This window comes from Stegodyphus dumicola, chromosome X2 (assembly GCF_044657685.1).
Source record: "Stegodyphus dumicola isolate Sdum_Otavi_A_Nest chromosome X2, ASM4465768v1".
NCBI lineage: Eukaryota > Metazoa > Arthropoda > Arachnida > Araneae > Eresidae > Stegodyphus > Stegodyphus dumicola.
In genome coordinates this window covers 45,260,673-45,286,065 of record NC_140781.1, presented here as the reverse complement: position 1 = coordinate 45,286,065, position 25,393 = coordinate 45,260,673, and the positions used below count along the sequence as shown (strand labels likewise).

The 25,393-nt window shown below is 32.1% G+C and overlaps 2 protein-coding genes across 11 annotated transcripts in view; one reads left to right on the top strand and one right to left on the bottom strand.

The window, feature by feature from the left end:
* The window catches only part of Naglu (N-acetyl-alpha-glucosaminidase), a 181,289-nt gene that overhangs the window by 14,585 nt on the left and 141,311 nt on the right, over nucleotides 1-25,393 (top strand). For all 4 annotated transcript variants that reach the window (XM_035365645.2, XM_085809538.1, XM_085809537.1 and 1 more), the window contains 2 exons: nucleotides 15,899-16,047; nucleotides 22,689-22,870. In XM_035365645.2, the coding sequence (XP_035221536.2) occupies nucleotides 15,899-16,047; nucleotides 22,689-22,870 (331 nt within the window). The remainder of the gene's footprint in view (nucleotides 1-15,898; nucleotides 16,048-22,688; nucleotides 22,871-25,393) is intronic.
* The window catches only part of LOC118199723 (zinc transporter ZIP12-like), a 193,648-nt gene that overhangs the window by 125,834 nt on the left and 42,421 nt on the right, over nucleotides 1-25,393 (bottom strand). For 2 of the 7 annotated variants that reach the window (XM_085809542.1, XM_085809544.1), the window contains one exon: nucleotides 3,307-3,412. The exons of the other annotated variants lie outside the window; for them this stretch is intronic. The gene's annotated coding sequence lies outside the window, so the exon portion shown is untranslated. The remainder of the gene's footprint in view (nucleotides 1-3,306; nucleotides 3,413-25,393) is intronic. 7 annotated transcript variants of the gene reach the window in all.

Sequence of the window (25,393 nt, the reverse complement as noted above, 5' to 3'; positions counted from 1 at the left end):
TCAATCATTTTCGTCTCGCGTATGAAAATTTCAGAAATTGTTAGACTTATGCGAGGAGCAGTCTGTTCCTACATTAGAACAAAGCTTTACGGAATGTTTAGTTCGAGAGTTTAATCCTGCCATAAAATGATGGATTGAGGAGACACCGAAAATATTCTTTGAGGACGATTTTAAAAAAAATTAATTCTCTTTGGGGTAAGTGTTTTGAAATAAATGGAGATTATGCTGAAAAATTACACTGTAATATTGATGTAAATTAACGGCATAAAAAAATTAAACCTCAATTTCTAGTGACTTTGGAAACACCCTACGTACATATGATGCGATATGCTGCTAATCAAACGGTGGGGTGGCAAAACCCCTCATAAGCATTGCAAGAAAAATTTATTAAAAAGACATTCCTTTGTTATTTTAAATAACAGATCTACTCAAGTATTACAATGGGTACATTTGTTTACTAAAATCCCCTGTTATAATACTGCTCGATATATTCGGTTGTTATGACTGATGCCTAAAAAACGTGCGAATAAAGCAGCTTAGAGCAAAGAATCTAACAGCAAAATAAGAGGAATTCTTCAAGCGTGAAAGTCTTTGAGGTCATAAAGTAACGCTATAACTTGAAAAAGGAACCGGTCTGAAGGAATTTGAAAACCATCCGCTATCAAAATATTATTTTTTCAGAAAACTTTAAAGGCATATGTCCTCACGTGTTTTTCATATTTTGTAGGAAAAAAGAATGTATGGTATATGCATGTTGTGATTTTCGCTTTCGTATACATACATACGTACGCATTTACCTTTTTATGTACTATGTAATTGTCTCATTCTATACTTTTTCTCTTTTATATGTTGCTTTTTATTTACATAATGTGGCTGAAATAGTCAAAAATTATTTCTAAAGTTAATTATCAGCTACCCGCGTAAGCAGTCATTTTAATACTTCGTTAATTTTTTAAACAAAAAACAATTTAAAATATATATCTAAATTTTTTTAACCATTTTTAATTAAGAGTTAATTTTAAAAACATTTCTAAATGCGTTGGATTTATCTTCAATATAATGATGATTTAATTCTGGTTCCACATCCTATTATATATACTTCTCCGCCAGCGGACGAGCCGTAAAGTCGCTGAACACTAGTAATTCGATCCGGAGTTCGAGTCCCGGCGAACGGGCTAGCAGCATAGCCGCTTTCGGGTTTTTTCCTATGTGTAACGTGTATACGAGCCAATTTCTCTTATAAAATCCTCCACGAAGGCCTCCTTTCTCTTAGACAGATATCCCTTGAGTGTTTTGCGACAGTTAAATAAACCAAACCAAATCAAACACTACCCTACATCATAATGAGAGAGTTACACATTATAGCTGTTCATTTCTATCTTTTCAGCTGCGTAAACTGTGGGCATGTGAATTAAGAAACACGGTTTGCTACAAATTTGATTTTCCATGGCCGAATCCGGTGACTGCCAGAAATTTCAACTATTCACATATGTGAGGTAAAAATGAGCCAGTTTCCCTTAGGAAATTCTCCACAACAGCAACTTTCTTTAGTGAGACAACTGATCCCTGCTTTGTCATAATAAATTAATTCATTCCATTTAATGGACTTTACTCCCCACATTTTAGTTCGAAGAAACGAGTTTCTAATGTATTATTGATAGTATAAGAATTTTTCTCTCGGTTAAAGTTCAAAATTCTGCAATTTCATTAAATTCTATATTTTGTTCTCCTCTACTCATATGATAGTTAATTTCAATTAATATTTGTAAGGTCTCCCTTTCCTTTTTCCTGCCAGAATGCAAATTTTAGCTCCCGTGTATTTAAGTGAGGGTTTGAGATTGCTATAGTCAAAGCGGGTTCCGCCTGCGGAAAGCCATGTTACTAGTTGATAATCTACGATAGCATTCCTGTCTACTGATTTGCTTTATTCTTGCAGATTGTGCTGTCACGCCGGTGTAGATTAGAGCCAACTTGTGCCTTTAATTATCTTTGCATAGCTTTTGGCTAATTAAGACTTAGTTTTAGTTTTAATTTAACATTCTCCTTTTTTTTTTTTTTTTTTTTTTTAGCTCAGGCCATAAATGCTGGTTGATTTGTAAGCATTGGGAGTGTCTTTTGTTCAACTTATTTGAGTTTTTAATAAAAGAATCTTTTACACCCTTAGTACGTTTCTGGTTGTTTATCTAGGCATAGCGATAAATCGGTAATGTCTGCTTCAGAGTCTTGACTTAGTATATGTTGCTAAAATACGTAAGAATCTACGTGCTAAGCAACATTGAAACGTAAAATACTAGTATACAAAAAGCCATATTTTTCTGTTAGTATTTAGATTTATATATCTTTCTTCGCAATGGTCTGTTATTCTAAGTTAAACAGTGGTAAAAAGGAACAAAAGCAAGACATTTTATGTTAATGAATTCTCAATCCAGTAAAATTTGAAATTTAAAATTTTTTAGCAACAAAAGCCTTTAATTTTTTGTTCTGGCAATCAAATTATTTTACGTAAATTACTCACCAGAGTAACCAAATAAATAAACATGAAATGTTTTACCTGCTAATTATAGCACACCAAGATATACATTAACCTATATTAACTAAGACTAAAATTAGCTAAATTTCTTTAACTAAATAACTCGTTGTCTTTTGACCTTATACTAATACTGCAGACCTTCTTTGACCTTTATTCTTAAAAAGAAATTACATCTATACAGTTGTTGGCTGTTAACTGCTTGTGGCAACGTTCGCGGGGGGATGTCGGCCTGTTTGCCTAAGATGGAATACCTTCATAGAGGAAAATTTCTAAGAAAAACTCACTCTTATTCAAGTTACACATAAGGAAACAGCATGCAGCCGGTTTGTTTACAGGGAATTGAGCACAGAACAAACTACCAACTGCTCAGAGGATCTTTTTGATTCTTCCGTCCGTTAAAAGACATATTTCGAAAAAAAATTTTAATACTACTTTCATATAGTAAACAAATTACTAGCATTTATGTTAGCACTTTGAATGAAGATAAGCTATTATATCCAGTGCAAATAATGCTATCGAATAAAGTACAAAACATTAATAATTTTTTTAATTATTGCACTAATTACAATATTTATCGATTTAACTATCAACGAGCTTTCCAATATATAGCAGTTTAAGCAGTTTTCCCCTAATTTAATTTCCACTAAATACTTCGAATTCAGTATTTACTTATATCACGTATATTATCCATCGAGAAATCCTATTTACTATGTACTTCTATATAATAACGGCAGAGAACTGAATTGCATAGGAATCACTAATAAATTTTTTCATACCTGCAATTAATGAAGACCAGCTTTGTATACATGAGGATCAGTTTAAGATGTACACTGATGCCATGGGTCTTCCGATATATTCTGCTTTATAGAGAAAATATACAGCCTAGAAAAATGTTTAGAAATGATTTTTGAGGTACTAATTATATTTATTTCAAATAATCTTTTTAATAAGTATTGCAGATACAGTAGGATCGTGTTACATACAAACAATACACTGAAAGGATCTTCAAAATGTGCTTTTAAATGCACTTTTCAGCGAAATATTTATCTACTAAAATATAATATACATTAAAAAGAGCACTGCACTGTGAGTGTTCATATGATGCTAGAAACCTCATCAAAGCTTTACGCTATAAAAATTCTCCACATGTACTATATGTACGTATGCTTGAGTATTTAATGCGCTCTAAGTTCTTAGAAAATTTCGTGAAAATATGCATGAGACAGGAAGCTAACGGCTGAGAATAATAACAACAATAATAATATTTTAAAGTTTACTATAGATCTCAGAAACAAAACAAAATTAAAGGCTGTATGTGGGCTGTGGGCTGTATGTGGGCATCTGGCCGCCACTCCATTAATGAAAAAAATTGAGCATATGAACCTTTTTCGTTATACAGGCCAACTCGCGCCAAACAATTTTCTATGCAATGATATATGTGCTAATATTACCTATTGGCTAAAGCTAAATTAAATGTAATCTCTTATTTAATGCAACAATGATCTTATTTTAAAAGTGGGTATTATAAATATTTTTTGCCTTTCGTTCTTCTTGATTGAAATAACTAACTTAAGAGATATAAAACAATTTTAAAAAATGCTTTCTAAAAGCATTATTTGGCTTGTGTTGTTCTACAACGTAAAATGTCCGTCCGAACATATTTTACACTACAGTACATTTATACTCAAGCAATTTCCAAACTTTTTATTACAAAATCCTACTTACAAATTAGTATAATCCTGAAAAAGTCTCCTTAACCATGTAAACATTCATTATTCAAGTATCAGACAATTTAATTTATGTAATTCTGTACTTCACGGAAAACAAATCTACCGATGCATGCAAATTATACTGTTAGTGAGAATTTCTATGATTACTGCAAGTTCGCCATGCATATTCAATACGTGGAATTGTAAACGACACCCACCCACAAACGGACATTCACTGGGGCTAGATATCCTGTTCTTTATACAGAGGGTGTTCTTTAATCGTAGTTTCCTAATTAAGTTTATATTAAAGAAATACGACGAGTATTTTAATTTAGTAAGACACGCAAGTTTTTAATCCAAGTAGCGCAGGAAAAAAAAAGAAGTACTTATATAGTAACTGATTTTCGTAATTTCCGTAAACCAGTAGCTTATTTGCCGATTATGCCGCCTTTGTGTTTTCGCAAGAGTCAGCTTGCAATAAATATCTCCCAAGCTCTAGAAACTCTTTATGATTGATGTCTCCAGGAATAAATGCGAGCTTAATACTCTCCTAACTGTTATTCCTCGGCTATATTTTTCTGTTTCTTAATTATAGGTCTCCGAAATTTTAAAGGTCATGGAAAAGGAACTATACGCTTTTTTTTAAAGATTACTGTGCATTGCCAAAAAATCGAAATAGTGTTAAATTCTGTACAGTTTAATTAAAATCACTCGCGAAAGCTGAAGTGTGACATTGATAAGTGCAGATAAACCCTAAAGAATGAAAAAAAGAAAGTGATCTAAAAGAACGATCATCTTTTGCAACTACTGTACAATTTATCTACTATTATACTCCCAAAGCTATGCATGGCGGTAAGAATAAGATATATATTTGTATTTCCTGACAATCTCCAGTGTATATTACTAAAGCCAGCATCAGTTAATACTTAAATCTAAAAATAAATAAGCAATAAATAGAAATGCCAGCTAATGGCCGAATGGATTAGGCCGCTGCACACTGGCAATTTTTACGACACTTTACGTCAATCAAATGCCCACTCTGTGCCTTAATCAAATAATCAGCGAACCAATAGACAGAAATATGTAGAACCACCTAGTCAGATTGGAAGAATACACCAAAAATATTTGTTGTGAAGCACCGTTTACAAGCATTTTTTTTTGCATGTGAATATGAATTTTGATAATTAAACCTAATCCTTCACTGTTACCGACACTTGAAAATAACTGATATGTTTGTCTCGTGTATTTTGAGGCTTCCCTTTTTCTTTCTATGGCTCCGCTGGCTAAAATTTGCAACAAAATATTTGACTGCCTGGTGCAATTATGTGTAACTACGTGTTTTGAAAGTTTCAGCCATTTAATTTAATGGCAGTTTTTTTATTTCACAATTCTGCACCACTTCTTCCTTATCACATTCTGGCACGTAATGGAGACAAGTGATGAAATAACGCAAGAATTGCCGAGATGGGTCATAGATGACCCACTGACTTCAATTATTTTATTTTCGCACACTACGTGATGGCAGACGCATGATGAAAGTTATTCTGACAAATAACATTTTTTTCCTGAGACATTAAGTACTATTAAATGAAATAACTGCGTATTATAACAATAACCTAGTTTCAAATTAAAGTATTTATAAATAATTCTCATAAAATTAAATACGATTTGCATGGAAGTTTTGAACAGGACTTATACAAGAATTGTAGTTTTAAATTCAACTGTAACATTATGCATATTTATAAACAAAGAGTTAACACAATATTAAATCATTATAATCGTGAATTACCTACCATATGGCCGAATGATGTTGCATACGTAAACAATTCTTCTCAACACTCCATATAAAATTTAATGGTTTTGATTTGCCCGGATAATTTTACCGAAATTTCATTCAATTATCGTTTACGGTTATAATTTTGTTCTCTTTATACTCATTGACTTGACAGCGTTCGCATTTGCTTCAGAATTCTAGGGCGATTGTTGATGAAGAGATACCTTCAGGTTTACTTGAAATATGCTTCTTGCTCTAAGCTTTCCTGAAAATTTCAGAATATATTTTTTCTTCTGATTTCCTTAAAAATTATCCGAGTAATCCTACTTACAAAGCTTAAAATACTGAAGGAAAAAAATTGTGAATATTGTAACGAAGAATGTGAAGTATTTCCTTCCTATATGATCCACTATATCAAACCCAAACGTTTTAGAATTAAAAAAGTTATGATTTTACTTTTTTACGTATTTCTTATAAAGTGCAGTGCGCTAAGAATATGGGTATATTTTAACGCTAATAAGATACCAGTATATTGTTGCTTCACAGAAAACTATTACACATGCTTCATGTTTCTTTCCCCCCCCCCGATGTAGGATGAAGATGTAGGAGCTTCCTCTCTTGCTTTGTTAACTGCTCAACTGCTCTGGTGTAATTCAATGTCTATTCTGTAAGACTATTCGCAGGGTTTATAGAGGTAAAAGGCTATCTGTTGCCCCCTTTTGCTTACTTAGTAGAAGTATAGTAATCAAGCAAATTTTATGCCGTGTTAAGTTCCACTATGTTAATCTAACCATTTATTATGATTTAGAGCTTTATTGTCACTTCTCCTTTCCGTTTTCCTACCAAAATGCAAATTAGGTTTAAGAGTATTTAAGGTGAGGCTTTCGAATTGTAATACAGAAGTGTTTCTGCCTCTCGAGGTAACATTACTAGGTTTCTGCTAGCTCAAATAAGATAACATTATTCATCTTCGTGTTAAACCAATTTACGCAGTTTGGGCTACTAAGTTTTAAATGTGAAATTTGCTGTTATTTTAAGATAAATCTCCACAAATGGTTAGCTGATCTTGTCAAGCGCGAGAAGTGCATTTTATGTTCAAAGTTCTGATGTAATAAAAAGGTTATTTTGTAATGTTCTCAATTCTTTGTCGTTATCTTCACTTGCAGAGATAATTCTCTCCAAAGTCGCTATGGGTTTAGAATTAGTTTATGCTACCAAAGAATACCAAAATTTATGTCCAAATATATTGCAGATTTCTAATTCTGTGTTGGAAGAAAAGATTCGCTCGTTAACAGTAATAATCCCTCCTATTTTATCACACACAAAACAGTTTTCTAGCAATATATTCCAGACATCTAATATGGAAACAAATGTATAATTTTTCAATCTTTTTTGGTCATTACTTTTTATGTCCAATTAAATATTTCGCATTATTTCCAGGCATTTACTTCGGTTCAAGATTTCAGGTGAAACACTTGTGGCCTAAGTATTTAACAAAAGACTTAAAGAAGGAATTCCTTTTGCGGTTGAGGCCCATGGGATATAAAGCATTACAATAAAAGCATTCAAATTGTCAAAAGAAATTATGTTTCGTTATCTTGCTTTCGTTATCTAGCTTGCTGTTTTTGTGTTTCGTTATCTTGCTTCGAAATCTAATAAACTTTTATCGCATTCAAAATAATGTACTTTAAGAAAAGTGTCTATGAAGTTATAGTCTGCCATTTGAAATATTTCTTTTTAAATAAGATATGAGCCTTAAGATTTTATAGCATTACCTTTTGAATATGTTATCAATCAAAAAAAATTGAGGACACCAGCTCCATCTTCATGATGTTCCATTTCCTGCCATCTTTTCGAAATTTTTCAAGAAATGACTTCTTATTGTGTTTTCTTCATGTTTTCTACAAAGTGTTGCGCAGATGTTTGGTCCTCTTCGATATCTTTCTCTGGATAGATTTGGATTACTTTCATTATGAGGCAGCTATTCATGTAAGACACTTTCTGATAAAGTATCGAAATCGTGCTTGCTTTCCGATGAATTCAAATCAGTTGACGAAATTTTATGCCCATTTTTACCGCAGTTGTTATCCTCGTTATCACTGTAGTCAAAAACTATCAACATCTTATGAAGAATTCTCACAACAAAAGTCATTTTTTGGTAGTAAATATTTCATTTTGCTGTTTCACAATCTTCGCATGGGGGAAAATCTCTTTGACATTTTTTTTTCAACATATAAGGAACTTGAATGACATATACCAGTTCCTCCCTCGTAACTTCCAGCTTACTGAAATAAAGTATGCTTTGTGCTCAACGTCTAACATGAAACACTATTTGGAGCATATGGAATGACAAACTCAACAAATAATGTACTCAGCCAGCCGCAGTAAAAGTAGCAGGTGTCTTCCACATGTTTTTTTTTTTTTTTCCCTATTTCCTTCTCGTGAAATACTCGTGATAAGCAAAAGCACTTCATTCCCTGACATTATTGCTTAGACGCTCAACAATGAGAAGATGGCTGGGATAGAACGCTTTTGTTGCTTCGTGTAAATGTAATTCTGCTAGTACCATCTCGTAGAAAATAAAGGAGTTATTCAATTTAAGCAACATTTAGTCTGAATTTTGATGCTAAGTAATAGTTAAAACTTCACCAGATTAAATTTTGAAAAACAAAGATTGTACAAGCTTAAAAACACGTTCTGGGTCACGAGTTATTTTTTCACATAGTAATTTTAGTAACACTATTTAATACAACTCTGCGACGTTATTAACAAGAACAGCAACTGGTGTACTGAATTAAGCATACTCACAGATTTAGCAAGCTGCTCGGTACTTGTTACGTGAAAGAATTCAAGAAATAACAAATAAAAAATAAATTTAAAAAAATATCCTCACACAATCTTGAAACTTCTAATTAAAACCTAACCCTAAAAAAAACTGCCGTATTAATACTACGTTGGCGAGAAAGATCATTTCTACGAATTTTAGATTTTTTGTTTGGTTTATTTGAGCATGGCAAAACGTGCTATCAACATAGGAAGTGGTATGCCTCCGTAGAGCACTGTTTAGTGGAAATTGGTTCGTATTCGAATCTATGTTACACATGGAGGAAAGCACAAAAGTTTCCATGGGTCCCTCACTTTTAAGAAGTCCCTTTCCACGGGATTTGAACCCGGATCGAACAACCAGTGCTCAGCGTCACTTTTAAGCAAAGTTTTCTTTTATACCTTTGGGTTGGTTGTTGCATTATCTATAGCTAAGATTGCCAGATATCCGGGACTGGCCCAGACAGTCCTGGATTTCTAATTATGTCCTGAGTCCTGTCCCGGATAAAAGAGTTTCTGTCATTTTTTAAATGAGAGATTATAAAAGATCAAGAAATTATTAATTTTTAGAAGAAGAGACGAAACAGGATTAAGCTTCAGTCAGATTTTTGCTAAAGTTTCGTGCTTTTTCCTCTCTTTTACTATAAATGCAAATGTTTTTGGATAAATTCAGGTAATTTTTTTTAATTTTGAGAGTAATTATTATCTGTATTTTCATAGTAAGCTTGCTGAAGAAAGAAATTTATTTTTAACACTCTGAGTACGTTTACTAATCGAATTTCTTTGCTTTTTCATTTTGCTTTTATACCTTCACGTCAACTCTTCGTTTGTCGCATTAATTTCAAAACCCCAAAGCTTTCTTCGAACTAAAATTTTTACTATGTTTCTTGGATTAGCTCTTCTAATATATGGTAATCATATTCATTGAAAGTAAAATCTATTTATTTTATTCCCACTTACTTTGCTCTAAAGCAATTAAACTGTCGCCCATTACAGTCAGGTATCCAAGTACTTTTTAATTGATTCCTGCTGCGCTGATTAATGACTTCGGGTGCATGTATCTGAACAGCGTCTTGGCATTTTCTTTTCTAATACGTAATACCACACAGAATCGCAATTTCTGTTGCAGAAGAATTATTCTTAGAATTCTCATTAGAATTAGTATTCTCCTCTTTTTTAATTTTATCTTCACTTTTTGTTAAGTTATTCATCTTGTTTTTGCTTTTTCCAAATTCCTTCCCTGTCTCAAACTTAGCTTTTTAGTCTCTGCTCTATACACGCATTAATAACTTTGTCTTGTAATATTTCCCTCTTTAATTCCATACTATAGGAAAAGAATTTACATAGTAGTACTCCTGTAGCCGCTGATTCAATATCTGCTTCACTTATCCGCTTTGCAGAGCGTTAGAAAGGGGGGGAAATCCGTAATTTGTGCAAGAGATTAACAGCTATAACAAAACGTCTCAGTTCAAGCATGCAAAGGCCTACCAGCAGCCAAGTGGTAAAATCATTGAACGCTGGTAATTCGGCACGAATTCAAATCTTGGCAAAACAATCTGCTGTATAGTTTTTTTTTTTTTTTTTGTGGTTTTCCTCATGTGTAACGTTGATACGACAAGTTTCCTTTACAGAGTCCTCTACCAATGCATCTCTTCTTTTAGAAAGTTAGTCCTTGTGATCATTTATGTAATATAATTGTTACTGCTCATGCTTTTGTAATAATTTTTATAGTAATGTCAATTTTAATTGGTGTGATTTGGAACTGATTAGTTGCTTTAATGTTAAGTGATCCTGATATAGCTTTCTAAAGGATAAATAATCTAAGTTTTTGATTATATGTATTGCGCCTTATGTAACCCTATCTAATCCGTCAAGGACGCTTAACATTATCTTCTTACGCACCTGCACGATAATCTGAGGCTGATTTAATTAAATATGGAAAATAAAATTGTTCACTGAGAACTCTCTCTATATATCCTTAGATTATAGGAATTGTCACAATTTCTGAGCTGCAAGCCTGGAAGAGAAGTCAAAATAATACGGTTCCCAAAGTTATATTCGATTTTGAATCATCATGATTGGCTAAAGCGTTTATGTAAGTACCTGCATTAGAAGGATCATGTAAGATCATATGACATGAATTAATTTAGAAATGATGTAATTTAGAAAGACTTATGAGTAGATGAGTAGTTGCTATTTTTATGACTTGAACTTATGAGCAGTTGCTATTTTTACGATTTGAACTTATGAGCAGTTGCTATTTTTATGACTTGAACTTATGAGCAGTTGCTATTTTTATGACTTGAACTTATGAGCAGTTGCTATTTCTATGATAGAAAGTGGAAATATCCGAATTGAAATGGAGAGTTAAGGAACTATTACGAATTAAAACTAGTATTTTACTTTACATATATCTGTGTTATATTTGCCCTCCCTTTAAAGAGAAAAAGGCTTAGCGAGAGAAAAGCCTTTAGAAAAAGATATTAGAGCATTAATAGTCGAAGATAATAGTTATTGTATAATATATAAAACTGAATTTCTAAAATGAGAAAGAAAACGATTCTCCTCACAGAAGTAGCTTTTAGCTTTCACTATGCCCCATCGTTGTGCTCTTTAACTCCCACACATGAAGATATCGCAGATTAATGGCGCAGATGTAAAAGCATACTACAGAAAATACTTAAAATTAGGCTTTAACATCTGCGCTATCCATTACGTTTCCAAATTATTACATAGATACATTATACGTATTACTTTTTACCCAAGTTACTCGATCATTAAATTCGTACTGCATTATCGGTTCAGCAGAAACCTTTTCTACATTTGTTCCCCCCCCCCACTAAACAGTATTATTGTTCCTTGTCTATAGTTTTTGTTTGCAGTCCTCAACCTACTTACTTACAGCTGGCTCGTTGACATTATTCCAAGAATTCTCTTACACATCTGCCTTCAACTACGCGTTAAAAAGCAGTGATTGTCTTTAGCAGGCTATTGAAAGACTTGACCTTCAAACAAAGCTACTTTCTAAAGCTTTAACCCCATTTAAAAATCGAAACAATCCCTTTTAAAACTGCCCACCTGAAGTCCAATAAATAAATCAGAAATGGCTAATTAAATAGCCATTTTCGAATTTTTATACAGAAGTCCTTCAGTGTTTCTTAAATTAAATGCCTTTGATTCAGAGTTAAATACATTTTGTTTCCCGTACGAAGTGACTGGCTATCCCTTAAAGGAGGTATTAGTGTGTATTTTATCCAGCATGTTATAAAATACTCGGTAACAATATCAATTCAATTAGTAACAGTCACTCTATAGAATTCAATAAATTATTTCGGCTAATTTATGTAATTTAATAAAACACAAACTTTCTCAATTCCTATAATACAAATTCATTAATCAGTGATCAGTGATCTTTATAATTACCGTATATACCCGCGTATAAGTCAACCCCCCCACTTCGACATAAAAAATTCGTAGAAAATAAGAAACCCGCGTGTAAGTTGACCCCCCCCCCTTCCGAAATCGATCGAGAAACTTTGAAAAAAATTTTTTAAGTACTACATTTATTCAAAATCATCTGAGAAAAAAAAGTAAATATACGATAAAAAATACCTTGGTAAATAAACAAAATCAAAATCCTTCAACGTCCGATTCATGGTCAGATTCGCCAAACATTTCGTAGAACTCTTCTGTCTTCATTGGCTCGTCATCATACATATTTTCAGTCTCGAACTCTGTATTGTTACAATCACTACTAGAGCCTTCGTCGTCATTTTCACTTTCAAAAACAATATCTTCCGTGCCGTCTAGTTTGTTGCTAATACAACATTTTTTAAATGATTTTATAATCATTTCAGAGGAACTCTGTGATTAGTTCGTTACATAATTTAAGTCATGAAATTATTTCAAGTAAATGACTTATCTGATAAGTCGTCCAATTTGAGTGCGGGAAGAAAACAACTGCATTATACAAAAAAAAATTTTTGAACTTCCGATTCTTTTAATTTTTTATGGCGCCGCGTATAAGTCGACCCCCCCACTTTGAAGACTTTTTTTTTTTTTTGTCCAAAATATTTCGATTTATACGCGGGTATATACGGTAGACGATTTATTGCTCTGTGTTATAATCGTTTACATATCTGCTAGCAATTCTTGTGAATTTATAATCAATTCCATTATTTCATTTTTCTTTTTGAAATATCCTCCACATTTTAGAAATTTAGTTGGATATCTATAGTTTCCTATCAAAGAATACATTTTTCGTATATTATGTGTTTATGAATACTCCATTAAATAGCGTTTAATATTACCTTCTCCAGTCTGCTTCCCATGTTTGCCTCATCATATTAAAAACGTTATTATGCCTCGCGGTTGTTAAATAATGAAGAAATCCTTCAGTGCTGTTGGGTCGGAAACTGTAAGTGGAATTTCATTATTAGATTCTTCCTGTCAGAGAAGACTTTCACGTCAGAGTAAATTAAACTGCAAGTATTTTCTTTTTCGATGAGTAATTCTCGGAGACTTTTCTCTTTTCGTGTCAGTTTTGGTGTGAAAAGCATTGGCAGAAAATTAAAATGCAGCGAACGTAATAAAGCTTAAGAATCGGAGAAAAATATTTTCGCATTAGTTTACGCATTATTCAATAGGATGATTAGTCGCTGTATAAAAATATATCACGTTTAGTTAAATGCGTAGATACAAGCGCAGTGAAAACTTCTGATAAGTATGAAACAAAATATGATGTATATTGTATATAATATAAATATTTCTATACAATTTTAAAAATATAATCTTTGTATATTAAAGCCCAAATTTGTTCTATATCTGTATAATTATTGGCTCAAGCCAGCTATAGTACCCTCATAATTGTTCGTAATATGTTTCAAGAATTATCATGGTTGAGAGGATAATAGCAAAAATGGTATAGAGATAATAGCAAAGCAACTGTATGAATAATACTGAAATGTGGATGATAATGCGTAACCTAATATGTTATTACTTTGCAAGATATTTTCTCTCACTTTACCTCGCGTCTTCGTGGTGTAATTGGGAGCATGTCCGGCTAGCAGTCAGAAGGTCCGGAGTCCTGGGTGAGGGTATAGTTCATTTATACCCGTTCTCTGACTTAAAAAATTCTAAATGACTCTACAGTGGCGCCCGAACTAAAATGTGCTGCATGATAATTCGTCACCACCGAATTTGGCAACTGGATCCAATCCTCCACCTTTGCCCTATAAGACAAGAATACTTAGTATTTTCTCACTCCTTATTGCTTGCTTTCGTAGTGTTGGAAGCCCGTCCGGCTAGCATCGGAAGGATCACAATTCGAGTCCCGGCAAGATCACTGCCCGTTTTTATGTTTCCTGCCCCGATAAATCTAATGACTCTACAAGTTTAACAACCCAACTAATTTAATATTAAGCTCACATACATAAATATGGTAAAGTTGATTTAAGAACGATGCAATACATTAATAAATTATACACTATTAATTGTCAACAATTAACTGCTCACGCTAAGGGGTTAATGGCATTTAATAAAAATAATAAAATGTACTGAACGCTACATTCTTCATTTATAATGCCCATTTTTGCTCCTGGCTTATATTTATACAAACATAACGGATTTATGGATGTTAAATATAATTCTCTGGAGACAATTCACAAATAATGTATTGTAAAGTATCATGTACTGGATGAGGGAATTGTAAATACTTCTTTTGTCCCGTAATAATAGTAGCAGTTGATGAATATAATTTGTCCCATAATAATAGTGGCAAAAGAAAATAAATCTAGAACGCAACTTTTATTATCAAAAAACTAATTAATATTAAAAAACTAATTAAATAATATTAAACTAATTAAATAATAAATTAAAAATATTATTCCTAATTTTTATTCTGAATGTTCAGATAGTTTCTGGAGTTTTCAATAATTTCGTTACTGCATTTTAAACTTGTAGATAAGATCGCTTTGCTGCGAAGCTTTGCTTTCTCAGTATGCTTGTGCTTAAAATTATTAGAATAATCGTTCTTCGTTGTTTCTAGCACAACTTGTTGAAGTAACAGTAAAGTATTATCTAGTATTGCTAAAGAAATATTATCAAAGGCTATGTTTACTGCTTCTGTAGTGCCTCTTCTGCTTAAAGGAGTATGTCTACGTTTTTCAAGTTTTTCTTCATAATCATTGCATTTATGTCCACATATCTGTCAACTTTAGAATCAACTTTACACTAAGATCATTCTAGTGCACTTAAATTGTTTTGCAAGTAACGTAATTGCATCCTTGTGCAACTTTTCATTTTTCTTTTATTGCATCAAGTACTGGACAATCGCAACTCACTTTTTTCTTAAAGACTATCTTTTTTATCTTACTTTTACAATGGGGTGATATTAAACTGAAATAAAACAATTAATTTCGATCAGAGAATGAAATTAGAAAAATAACTGTAATTAGTAATAATTAGTTTAACCTAAAACTTGAAAGATGGTTAAAAAAATGACAGATGTCATAAATCTTTGATGTTGGTTGAGGACCTCGCAATTTTGCTTAAATTTAACATGTACATAACTTATTGCTGCATTCGCCAATAATTCCCTTTTAAATACTCACTTTCTACTATTATTACGGGACATAAATAGTTTCATATTTTTCATCAACGTTCAGCCATAATCATTAGAAATAAAGTCCAAATCGCCCAAATGTGTATTTGTGTTTCATGGTCGGAATAGTCATGGATACAATAGTATTGGAAGTTTTGGGCTGTTGCATTTCATAAAGTTATGGCCATTTTCCTTTGGTATGCGTTATATTAACAACGCATCGTTTATAATTTTGATTTTCAAAAATATTTTCGTGTCGCCTTAAATTGAGAAAACTAAATTGGCAGTTATGGGGGGGGGGACAGGACATAATTATAAGCATGCATATTGCATGGTCAGATGAAATAGCCCTAAAAGTTTGACTGATTTTTAGATAAAATGCATGCATTTCTTTTGATTAAATACTATATGTATAAAAATTTTTCAAAGCTTTATTGAATAACGAAACATTAAATTTTTAGATAAAACTGATGCAATTGAAAGTGTACATATTTCTTCAGAAGCTGAAGAAAATGCAGTGAAGCAACTTTTAATTAGACTCATCCCTGACAGAGCTGAGCAGTTTATTATAAAAGTCAACAACCATCTCGATGACATTGATTACTTTCAGGTAAAACAGGCTTTTTTATAGTGGTAAAGAAATTAAATATATCTTTGTAACAGAAAATCAATACCTGTATTGATGCAGTTAATTAACATTAATAGCAAAAATTGCATTGCATTTGAACTAAGGTATACGCAATTCGGGCTTACAGAACTTACAAAACTGGTTCGCTTGCGACCAGTGCACAGCATAATCAACCATATACGTAAACTGCAATAGTAACAGCGCCTTCTCTTTCAAATAGTTTTTTTTTTTTTTTTTTTTTTTTTTTTTTTTTTTTTGATGGCTTCTTTTAAATCATTTATTCTATAAACTGCAAACGCACAGAAAGAAGACTTTTTTAAAAAATAAACATAAAGGATGGAAATATCGCTTACTGCACTTTCACTAAAACAAGTCCAACCTTGTCAAGACAGTGTTGTTACTATAAATACAGCAGAAATCTGTACTGTTTCATATGAAAGTTATAATATGATGTCCAATGAAAAGAGGTGATGATTTTCGAAAATTCGTAAGAAATTTGACAACAGCCCGAGAGATATCACTTTTACTAGCGTATTTTTCCTTTAACGTTGAGCGGTAAAATCGCTGAACACTGGTAGTTCGGTCCGAGGTTCGAATCCCGCGAACGGGCTGACCTCGTGGGCGTTTTCGTGGTTTTCCCCATGTGTAACGTGTATACGAGCCAGTTTCTCTTAGAAAGTCCTCCACGAAGGCATCCCTCCTCTTAGGCAGATAGCCCTAGTGTGCTTTGCCGTATTCACAATACACGCAACCCTTAATGCAAAAGTTTCTGAATATTTTTTAAGTATTCACGTAATTTACGCTTTTCCGAAGGCTTTCAGAAAGTAAGTCGGCTTTCCTAAATTTTAAAATAGATTCATTCACGTAGTGGTTGTTTTCGTCTTGCTAATTGCTTTGCTCGTGGATTTTGGGTGCAGGGGGGTCTATCTGCTGGAGCAATAACAGTGAAGGTCTTTAAGAAAACGGAGATATCTAATGCTTTTAATGGTTATAAAGATCATTGCAAGTAGGAAGACAGATTGAGCGTGACGAATACAATGACAACGGTGACGATAGCGACGAAGTGCAAGCTGTAACAGACAATACTGACAGCAGTTCCAGCAGCATTAAATGATTTGAGGCCTAGGAAATAGCAGCGAACAACAATAACAGCAGGCGAAATTCAGGATATAGGGAAGTTGAAATAAAAATATTTTATTGACACTGTAATGTTAATATTACTATGTAGTCTTAACGTAATGTAGGTTTCTCAAATATAAATAACAGTGTGGAAATTATCGATAGTTTATCCTTGAATATTTTTCATTTTTTATGTTTTGACTGTTTTGACTTCTGAAATTAAATTCCTTTCTCGATTTTCCTAAGATAAATTTAACAAAAAAAGAGGGAGGAACACAAGTCAATACAGTATTGACATTAGAAATCCGCTGAAAAACAACGGTCGAGGAATGAAGATAGTTGAAACAACAATAAATAGCTCAGGAAAATGACTTTATACTTTTTAAATAAGCGCAAAAAAATGTAGTTTAACATATAAAAATTAGTATTAACAAACTTGTAACTAATTAAGTGTTAAACTCCTGCTCCTGCTTGTAACTAATTAAGTGTTAAACTAAGTCATCTGGTTGAAGGACAACCGGATGATTTATCGATCTTCCAATAAGATAACTTCGATTAGGTAGAAAGTTTAAACAAACCTTTTTATTAGATCGTTAGCTTTGCAAATTTACATAGCTCGTGCGATAACAGAATATCTCTGCTGCTTGCGGGACTAAGAAAATATTGCCTTTTAGTATGTGAAAATTCCCAAGACAAATTCCACGAAAATGTTTGGACTCAGGCCATCATATCGGGTCCACCAGCGGCCCAGCGCTAAAGTCGCTGAACACTGGTAGCTCGGTCCGAAGCTCGAAAATCCCGCAAACGGGCTAGCCGCATGAGCATTTTCGTGGTTTTCCTCATGTGTAACGTGTATACGAGCCAGTTTCCCTTAGAAAGCCCTCCACGAAGGTATCCCTTTCCTTAGGCAGAAACCCACGTAAGCACACACATATAGCAAATATCAAAGCTGTTCTAGTAAATCTAGTAACGGCGAAAAATAGTGCCTGAATGGTCAGAGGTCGCTTCAAAAAGCTCTCCCCAAACTTCTAAAATGTTTTTATATAATAGACAGGTCTACATCTTCGTTGGATCCGACCAAACACAAAAAAGGCAGTATAGACTAAATAATAAGATAATGGGTTGTAAACATAAGTCTAAGAATGTATGTAAAAAATAAAAGGTAGAATTTATCAAATTTTACATTTAACTACTTTTTTTTAATCATAAACTGCTTATAATAGTTACTTATTTAACTATTATAAGCAGTTTATTAAGAACTTATTGTACCTGTAATGGGTTTCATTCTACTATAACTGATCTTTCGTGGATTTCTAATGTAAATATTTCACGTGTTGTTGACAAATTTGCTTCGAATTTTCGTAAAACCACAGTTTTCTTCATTGGATCTCATGTTCCAACTTGCATATGGAAACACTACAATTTCTGCTGTGTTTATAGTACCAACAGAGCTTTGACAATGTTGGACTATTTCCAAAAAAAAAAAAAAAAAAACTGCTGTCAGCGATCTTTTCATCTTTTTGTTTGTGCTATTTTTTGCCTTGAACTACATTTTTATTTATTTTAAACTGCACAAAGTTATTTTCCTCAAGTATTGAAGTTTTGTTTTTTTTTAATATTACTTCTCAAAAGAATTTTTTGAATACTTATAATAATTGTAAATTTGCAAAAGCAATAGTAATTTTTGCGAAGAGTAAAAAACAATATTTTTTTCTTTCAACCATTGTTTATTATTTTTCAAACAGCAACGATAGGTTGATCAACAAAACATTTATAAATATGCTCATCATTAATTGGTTTGTTAATCAAAATGGCTCGCGTAGTTATTGCATGTGGGATTTATCCTTACGATAACCTTACTCAGGCTAATCAGTTATTTCAGATTCAAATGTTTCATCAAACATGTTTTTTCAAATTTTATCTCCTTACTAACTAATTTTCATTTTTTTATTAAATCCACTGAGCATTATTTTGAAGTAAACATGACTGATGTCTGCGAAACATTATATTTCTCTTTCGATCCTTCTTCTAAGCAGGATTTCTATCAAAATACTGTACGTGCTGTTTAACACGTACAGTATTTTGATAGAAATCCTGCTTGAAAAAAATGATTACTTTTTGTTTAAAATGTACTAATTCACGAGTTTATGGCAATTAGTTTATCCTTCAGATTTCATTATTTTACCTTATTGGTCTTCACATTACAGATGAAATTCTGCAAGCAAATATTTCTCAGCGCGCAGTATCCCTACTAATAACTTACTGAACGCCCACTAACACCACTAATGACAACGGTCGAAACTGACGGCTTGATTAACAAAATGATTGCGTTCTAACTCTATTCCTGTCAAACTGTCACTTTACTGCCGTGACAGCTTGCGGAATTAAAATAATGAAACTAGAGGCTAAATTGTTCATATCCTAGTCCCACTTCGTATTCCCAATTAATTACAGTTCTAAATAATTCTGGAATTGTGGCTAAGATGCCGGGAATAGCCTCGTATTGCAGAAGTGTCTATTTCTGAAATTCTTTTTATAGCAGGAAATGAACTTTGGATAAAATGCGCTAATCAAAATCCCTTTAATTGTCTAAAAATAACTTATATTTACCTGTATATTCTGCAATGCATATAAAATAGAAAGGTCTTAAAGTTACAGAATAGGACTGTAACCTAGATTTATAAATAAATGCATCACATTTTTATACTGATGATATGGCAATGGTAAAGAAGTTATTCGACTTCAAATTTGTTAACACCTAAGAATGATGCTGTTTTTCTTTTTCTTTTTTCTTTCTTTCTTTCTTTTTTTTTTTTTTTTTTTTTCACTTAGCGGTTTTGACTTATATAAATAAACACCAGAAGTTAATGTCAGTCGACAAAGTCTAAGATCTTTTGTTTATCTTGCAAAGTGTATTTCTCATGAAATATAACAATGTGAACGATTTAAAAACAATTTTCGTAATTGGTAATAACATTTGTTACTTGCTTATTAATAAACTAATTGTTTTAACACTTTCGCTGCTGAGCGACATTTTCAAAAACTTTTCCATCACTTCAACAAATTTTAATTAATTAATTGTAAAATAAAAATACAAAACATATGTTAATAGGAAATATATTGAATTTAGATAACTTTAATTGCTTTATTAATTAAGCGAGTTATATCGTAGTCGATTTTTGCGATAAAATGTTTTATTACAGCGCCAGTTACCGGCATATTCGTAGTTGGCGGTTGCCTATAACAAAGATTGAATTCTTTTACAACAGTTATTATATCAAAGATTATTATAAATTGCTTGATTATTTTTACACTTCCTATGTTATTTACCTTAAAATTACTTATATTAATTATAATAAATCGCTTGAATTGAGCCCAAATTGTTGTGTTTTTTTTCCTAATCTCCAAAGACACATACCTTCAAAGAACATGAAAATACTACGAGTTTGATCGTATGTGGCGTAAGTAAAACAAAAACGTTCTGCGAATTAATTCGTAGCTGGCGCTTGAACACAAACTTCGGTCCACGAGATAAATCGTGGTGGGCAGCGAATAAATTAATTAAAAAATAATAATTAGCCGCTTCTTGTGTGTACTGTCATTTGTATTAAAAATAAAATGAAATGTTAATAACGAATAGTATATTATTGCATAAAACTGCAATCCTCTACATATATTTCTTTTTAATTATATTCGAGAAGTAATTTTTCAATGATATTTTCTTTTTAATAGCTTAATATTTTGCAATTGATGTCATTTTCCTCGAAAGAAATATAAAACAAGCCCATTGTTTTAAATGTTTAAATTTTCTTCTTTTTCAGATTTTTTTTATTTTATTTTACAGAAATGATTTAATTTTACCAATTGGCAACACTATTGGTTTATTGACTGTAATCTGAATTTGCAAGATTTTTTTTTAAATTCATGAAATAATTTCGTTATCCTTATAAATTTTACAGTGATTGTCTTTCATTAGTTAAGCAGTTATAACTTGTTTTCTACTCAAAGTACATGTGTTACTAAAATAAATTCTTCTCGAAGATATGTAATAAATTCTCAGGAGAAAATAGAATAGGTTTTTATGAATGTAAATAAAATTTCTCCATACTTATGTCTCTAAATTTAGAGTACATAAAATATTTGAAAATTACGAAAATAAGTCTTGAAACTTTATTTTTCTTAGTATCACAGATTTATCAAGTTACGCGACTTCAAAATTACCACATAAGAATTTTTTTTTATTTTCATAAGGGATTACAACTCTCATTCATCAAAAATTCAATTAAAGAAATACTCAGAATGCTAGCTTAAAACAAATTTTAAGAAGAATATTCAGTAAAAGTAACCAACAGTAAACTACTTTAAAAGTTCATAAAAATTGAAAATACATTGCATATGGTATAATTATTTTATTATGAGTTATTCAATAATATTTACAAATGGTATGATTCTTTTATTACGAGTTATCATTTAAGATTTGGTTATCCTAGACAACAATGTTCGGGAAGTGGGACAATTTTTTTGCCTATGTGCATCATTCTTTATACGTATTATATAGATTTTCATATTCATGAGTGGAAGCACAATTTTGTGTCGAAAGCGAAAGAATCCGACAATGTGCTACTGATCCATCTACGTTATAAATATTATTTCTTAGTTTCCAAATGCTTATTATCAGGTTAAACTTGTAGTACAAATTAAAGCAGATTTCAGCGAACAAGAGATATTGTCATATCTGTTATTTTAATGCTGAATAATAAATCATTGTTATATAAATTGAGGACAAAAAATGGAAATTTCTTCAAAACAAATCCGATAGTGCACTATTTATTGGATAGTTACAATTCTACTATATATATGTAATAATAAAATTCCATAGTCAAGAATACACTTAAAATACTAAATGTATGTTCTTTTCATTTTTAATGGCGACGTTCTCTTATTTGAAAGTACGTGTATTTAAATCCACAGCCCCGTAGTCAAGTTGTTTTTCCCGCCTTTTCTACACGTATAGTTATAGAATGTTCTGGAAATATTTAAAGCGAACTGGATTGGCTGACGTCATTTCTTGGAAGCTCCGCCTTTCCAGAGGCTATAAAAGGACTCGCAAAAGAATATCGGAGCTTTTTCTTAAATGTCACGATGCAGTAAACTTCATACAAAATATTATTAGTAGTTCTTTTTATTTACTCCGGATATCTGATTTTGTAACTGCTATTTCTCCTGACCAATAATAAATGGATCCTGTTTTTTTAAACTTATCGTCTGATAATTTAAGTTACGACTACATTTACGATTCTTCAACAATCTATTTATTCCTGACAAAAGCTGGTACATCATATATATATATATATATTTGATTTACTAAAATGTATGATGCTTTAGAAAATGCCAAGTGTAGTGTATAAATTTTTATTTTCCTTGTGTGCGATATCATACCTTTCTTGTGTAAGTTACCATTTTTTCGTTTGTTTACAATTAATGGCTTTCATTATATTCTAAAGATTGAAAGCGGTGATGATAAAATAATAATTACTGGCACCCGAGGTTATGCTGCAGCTGCCGGAGTGCATCACTACTTAAAATATTTCTGTGGATGCCATATAGCTTGGTCTGGAAGTCAACTTAATTTGCCGAAAGATCTACCAAAGCCCGCTAAACCACTGAAAATTAAATTCAACGACAAGTAAGTTCTACTTCCTTTTCCTTCCGTAATATTAACTTGATACAACTAGCTTGGCGCAGTTTGGCGATTTTATTTTTTCAGAGAAAAGGAATGCTAATTTAAAATTTAAAAAAAAAAGTATTACGTACAGTTACATATAATTATAGATAGAGATAGAGATGTTACATTTTAATTCAGTATCTTTCTCAAAAATCGATCAATAAACTTATTTACAAGCGTTTTTTATTTTCTTTTGATATGATGAAAATTACATAGCAGTCGTTTATGCTTCTAAGCAATTGCTTCATTTAAACCTTTTCTGGTAAAATACTGCATTACTTCTGCCTGTTCCATTGCAAGTAAATGCCACATGTATATATATATAGCTTAAAATTGAGTTCAATGGAAAAAACATGATGATTTTGCCTGTAAAGACTGCTACAATATAACAGAAAGGAATACATATGTAAATATTTACGTTGCTGGTTACACCTGAAGATTTACCATGCGAATAGTTACCAGAGTTTGACGCATTTCTGAAATTTTGGCGACTATTACTAAGGTGATTGCGCTAATACGTAAGTACCATTAAATTTTAGATCTCCAGTTTTACACTTTAGTATAGTTTCCATACTTGATCTATTAATGCTTCCAATGAATAAATTATAATTTCGTTTTCATCTTTATTGGCAATTCCCTTTAATTCCGCTGTAGTATATAAAAACTCATTCTGGTCTATTTCATGTGCAGTATGTATTGAAATATGGAAATCTAGAGATAAAAATAAGTTAAACAGCAATTTAAAATACATGTTTAAGCTTTTGAGTTTCTCACCTAAAAGATATCTTTGAGATGTCAGTCGAAAGATATAAGTAAGTATAAAACAATCTTTCCCGAACTTTAATCTTATTTTCTCATCAAAAATTAACTTCTGTTTTTCTTAGTTAAAAAAGCTCTTATATAATTTTTTAATAATTTTTAAACATTTATTCTAGAGTTTTTAATTCAAATATTAGGTTACAGTTGGAAACACCTTTCGGGTTTCTGACTGTATTTTTAATAATAATGTTGCATTCAATATCGCTGATGAAAAATTTTCTATCTAATCCTCATAATTTAAAGAATTTTGCTAACTGATCAAACAATCTCAAACAAAATTTGGCAAACAACAAAATGAATTTTCAGATGAATATTCAGTGAGATGAATTCCTTGAAACTATTAAATTTATGCTATATAATTACATAGCGAATAACATATGTAAAATAAATGCACGCCTGTAGGGAGGAGACTGTGTTTTATTACACATTACATTTGTTCTGTACATTATACGTTATTCAATTTTGTCATCGATCAAAAATTAAATTTCTTTATCTTATTGTAAAGTATGTCGTTATCGTATCGAAACTAATTTAATTTCTTTTAAAAAATGTACGCAAGAAGATATGAATTTGTTTTTTCGCTTTTAAATTCAGATTGATTCGAAGTACGTTCTTTAAGGAGACGGAAAGACGTATCCAGAAAGAATTCTTCAAGGTTGATGAAAATCAATATATGTAATGAACGCACAGGAATAAGAAAAGTTCTACATACATTAAGTTTTTTAGAAGTGGGAAACACGAAAAATCAGCCGCAAAGAATCCAGGATTATAATCTCGGATCTTCCAATTGCCAGGTGAACGTGCTATCAGTTACACCTCGAAAGTCCTACTGGGGAAGGCGATAATTCTTTATATTTTCCTATACTTAAACGACTAATAATAAGAGAAAAACGAGACTCAGTTGACCAAAACCAGGTGGTGATGTATTATCATCGTTCAAGAGAATATTACATTTTTTTGGATCAAGAAGCGCAAGACAATCAGCTGCGCTCTCTCCAGAGCTCAAACTACAAATCATCCGAATACTAGCTGAACATGCTACTAGTTACACCATAACAAAATACACGGGTGAAGGCAATAAATCTGTATGAAATCTCGCTGTGATCCAAGAGCAATGGGGACATTTATTCTGATAAAGCAGCTTCAAAAGTAGAAGAAAACAGTATTTTGGCATGGCCAAATAAGATGTGGTTCTTGGCATGAATTACTGAATAATGCTCATGAATAATCTTTCAAGATATGAGGGGTCAAATGCAGACTAATAACTGGTCAATTCGTTGACACTTCTGGAAAGGCGTACACTTTCAGAATGCCTCATCCTGTCAAATACGTAATCGATCAGGGAGAGTTAAGGTTAAAAGGATGTGGGAGATTTATGGAAACAGTCTTGGGAATGCCCTGCCCTTCATAATCTGACATAATGATACTGAAAGATGGCTGGGGATTGCTGCTATAAGAAGACTTCAGAATGTCATCGGCATATTTTGCTGCAGTGAAGGTGTTTCGGCGGGCTGTCAAGAATGTCTGAAAGTCAGTCATTCGCAAGACATGTCTTTCCACACATTCACTCCAGGTAAGTAACACACACGGCGTTCCAAAATAAAGGCAGATTCCATTCGCTAACTAACTGACTCCGCAGTATTCGCTAGACATTCATTTCCACAG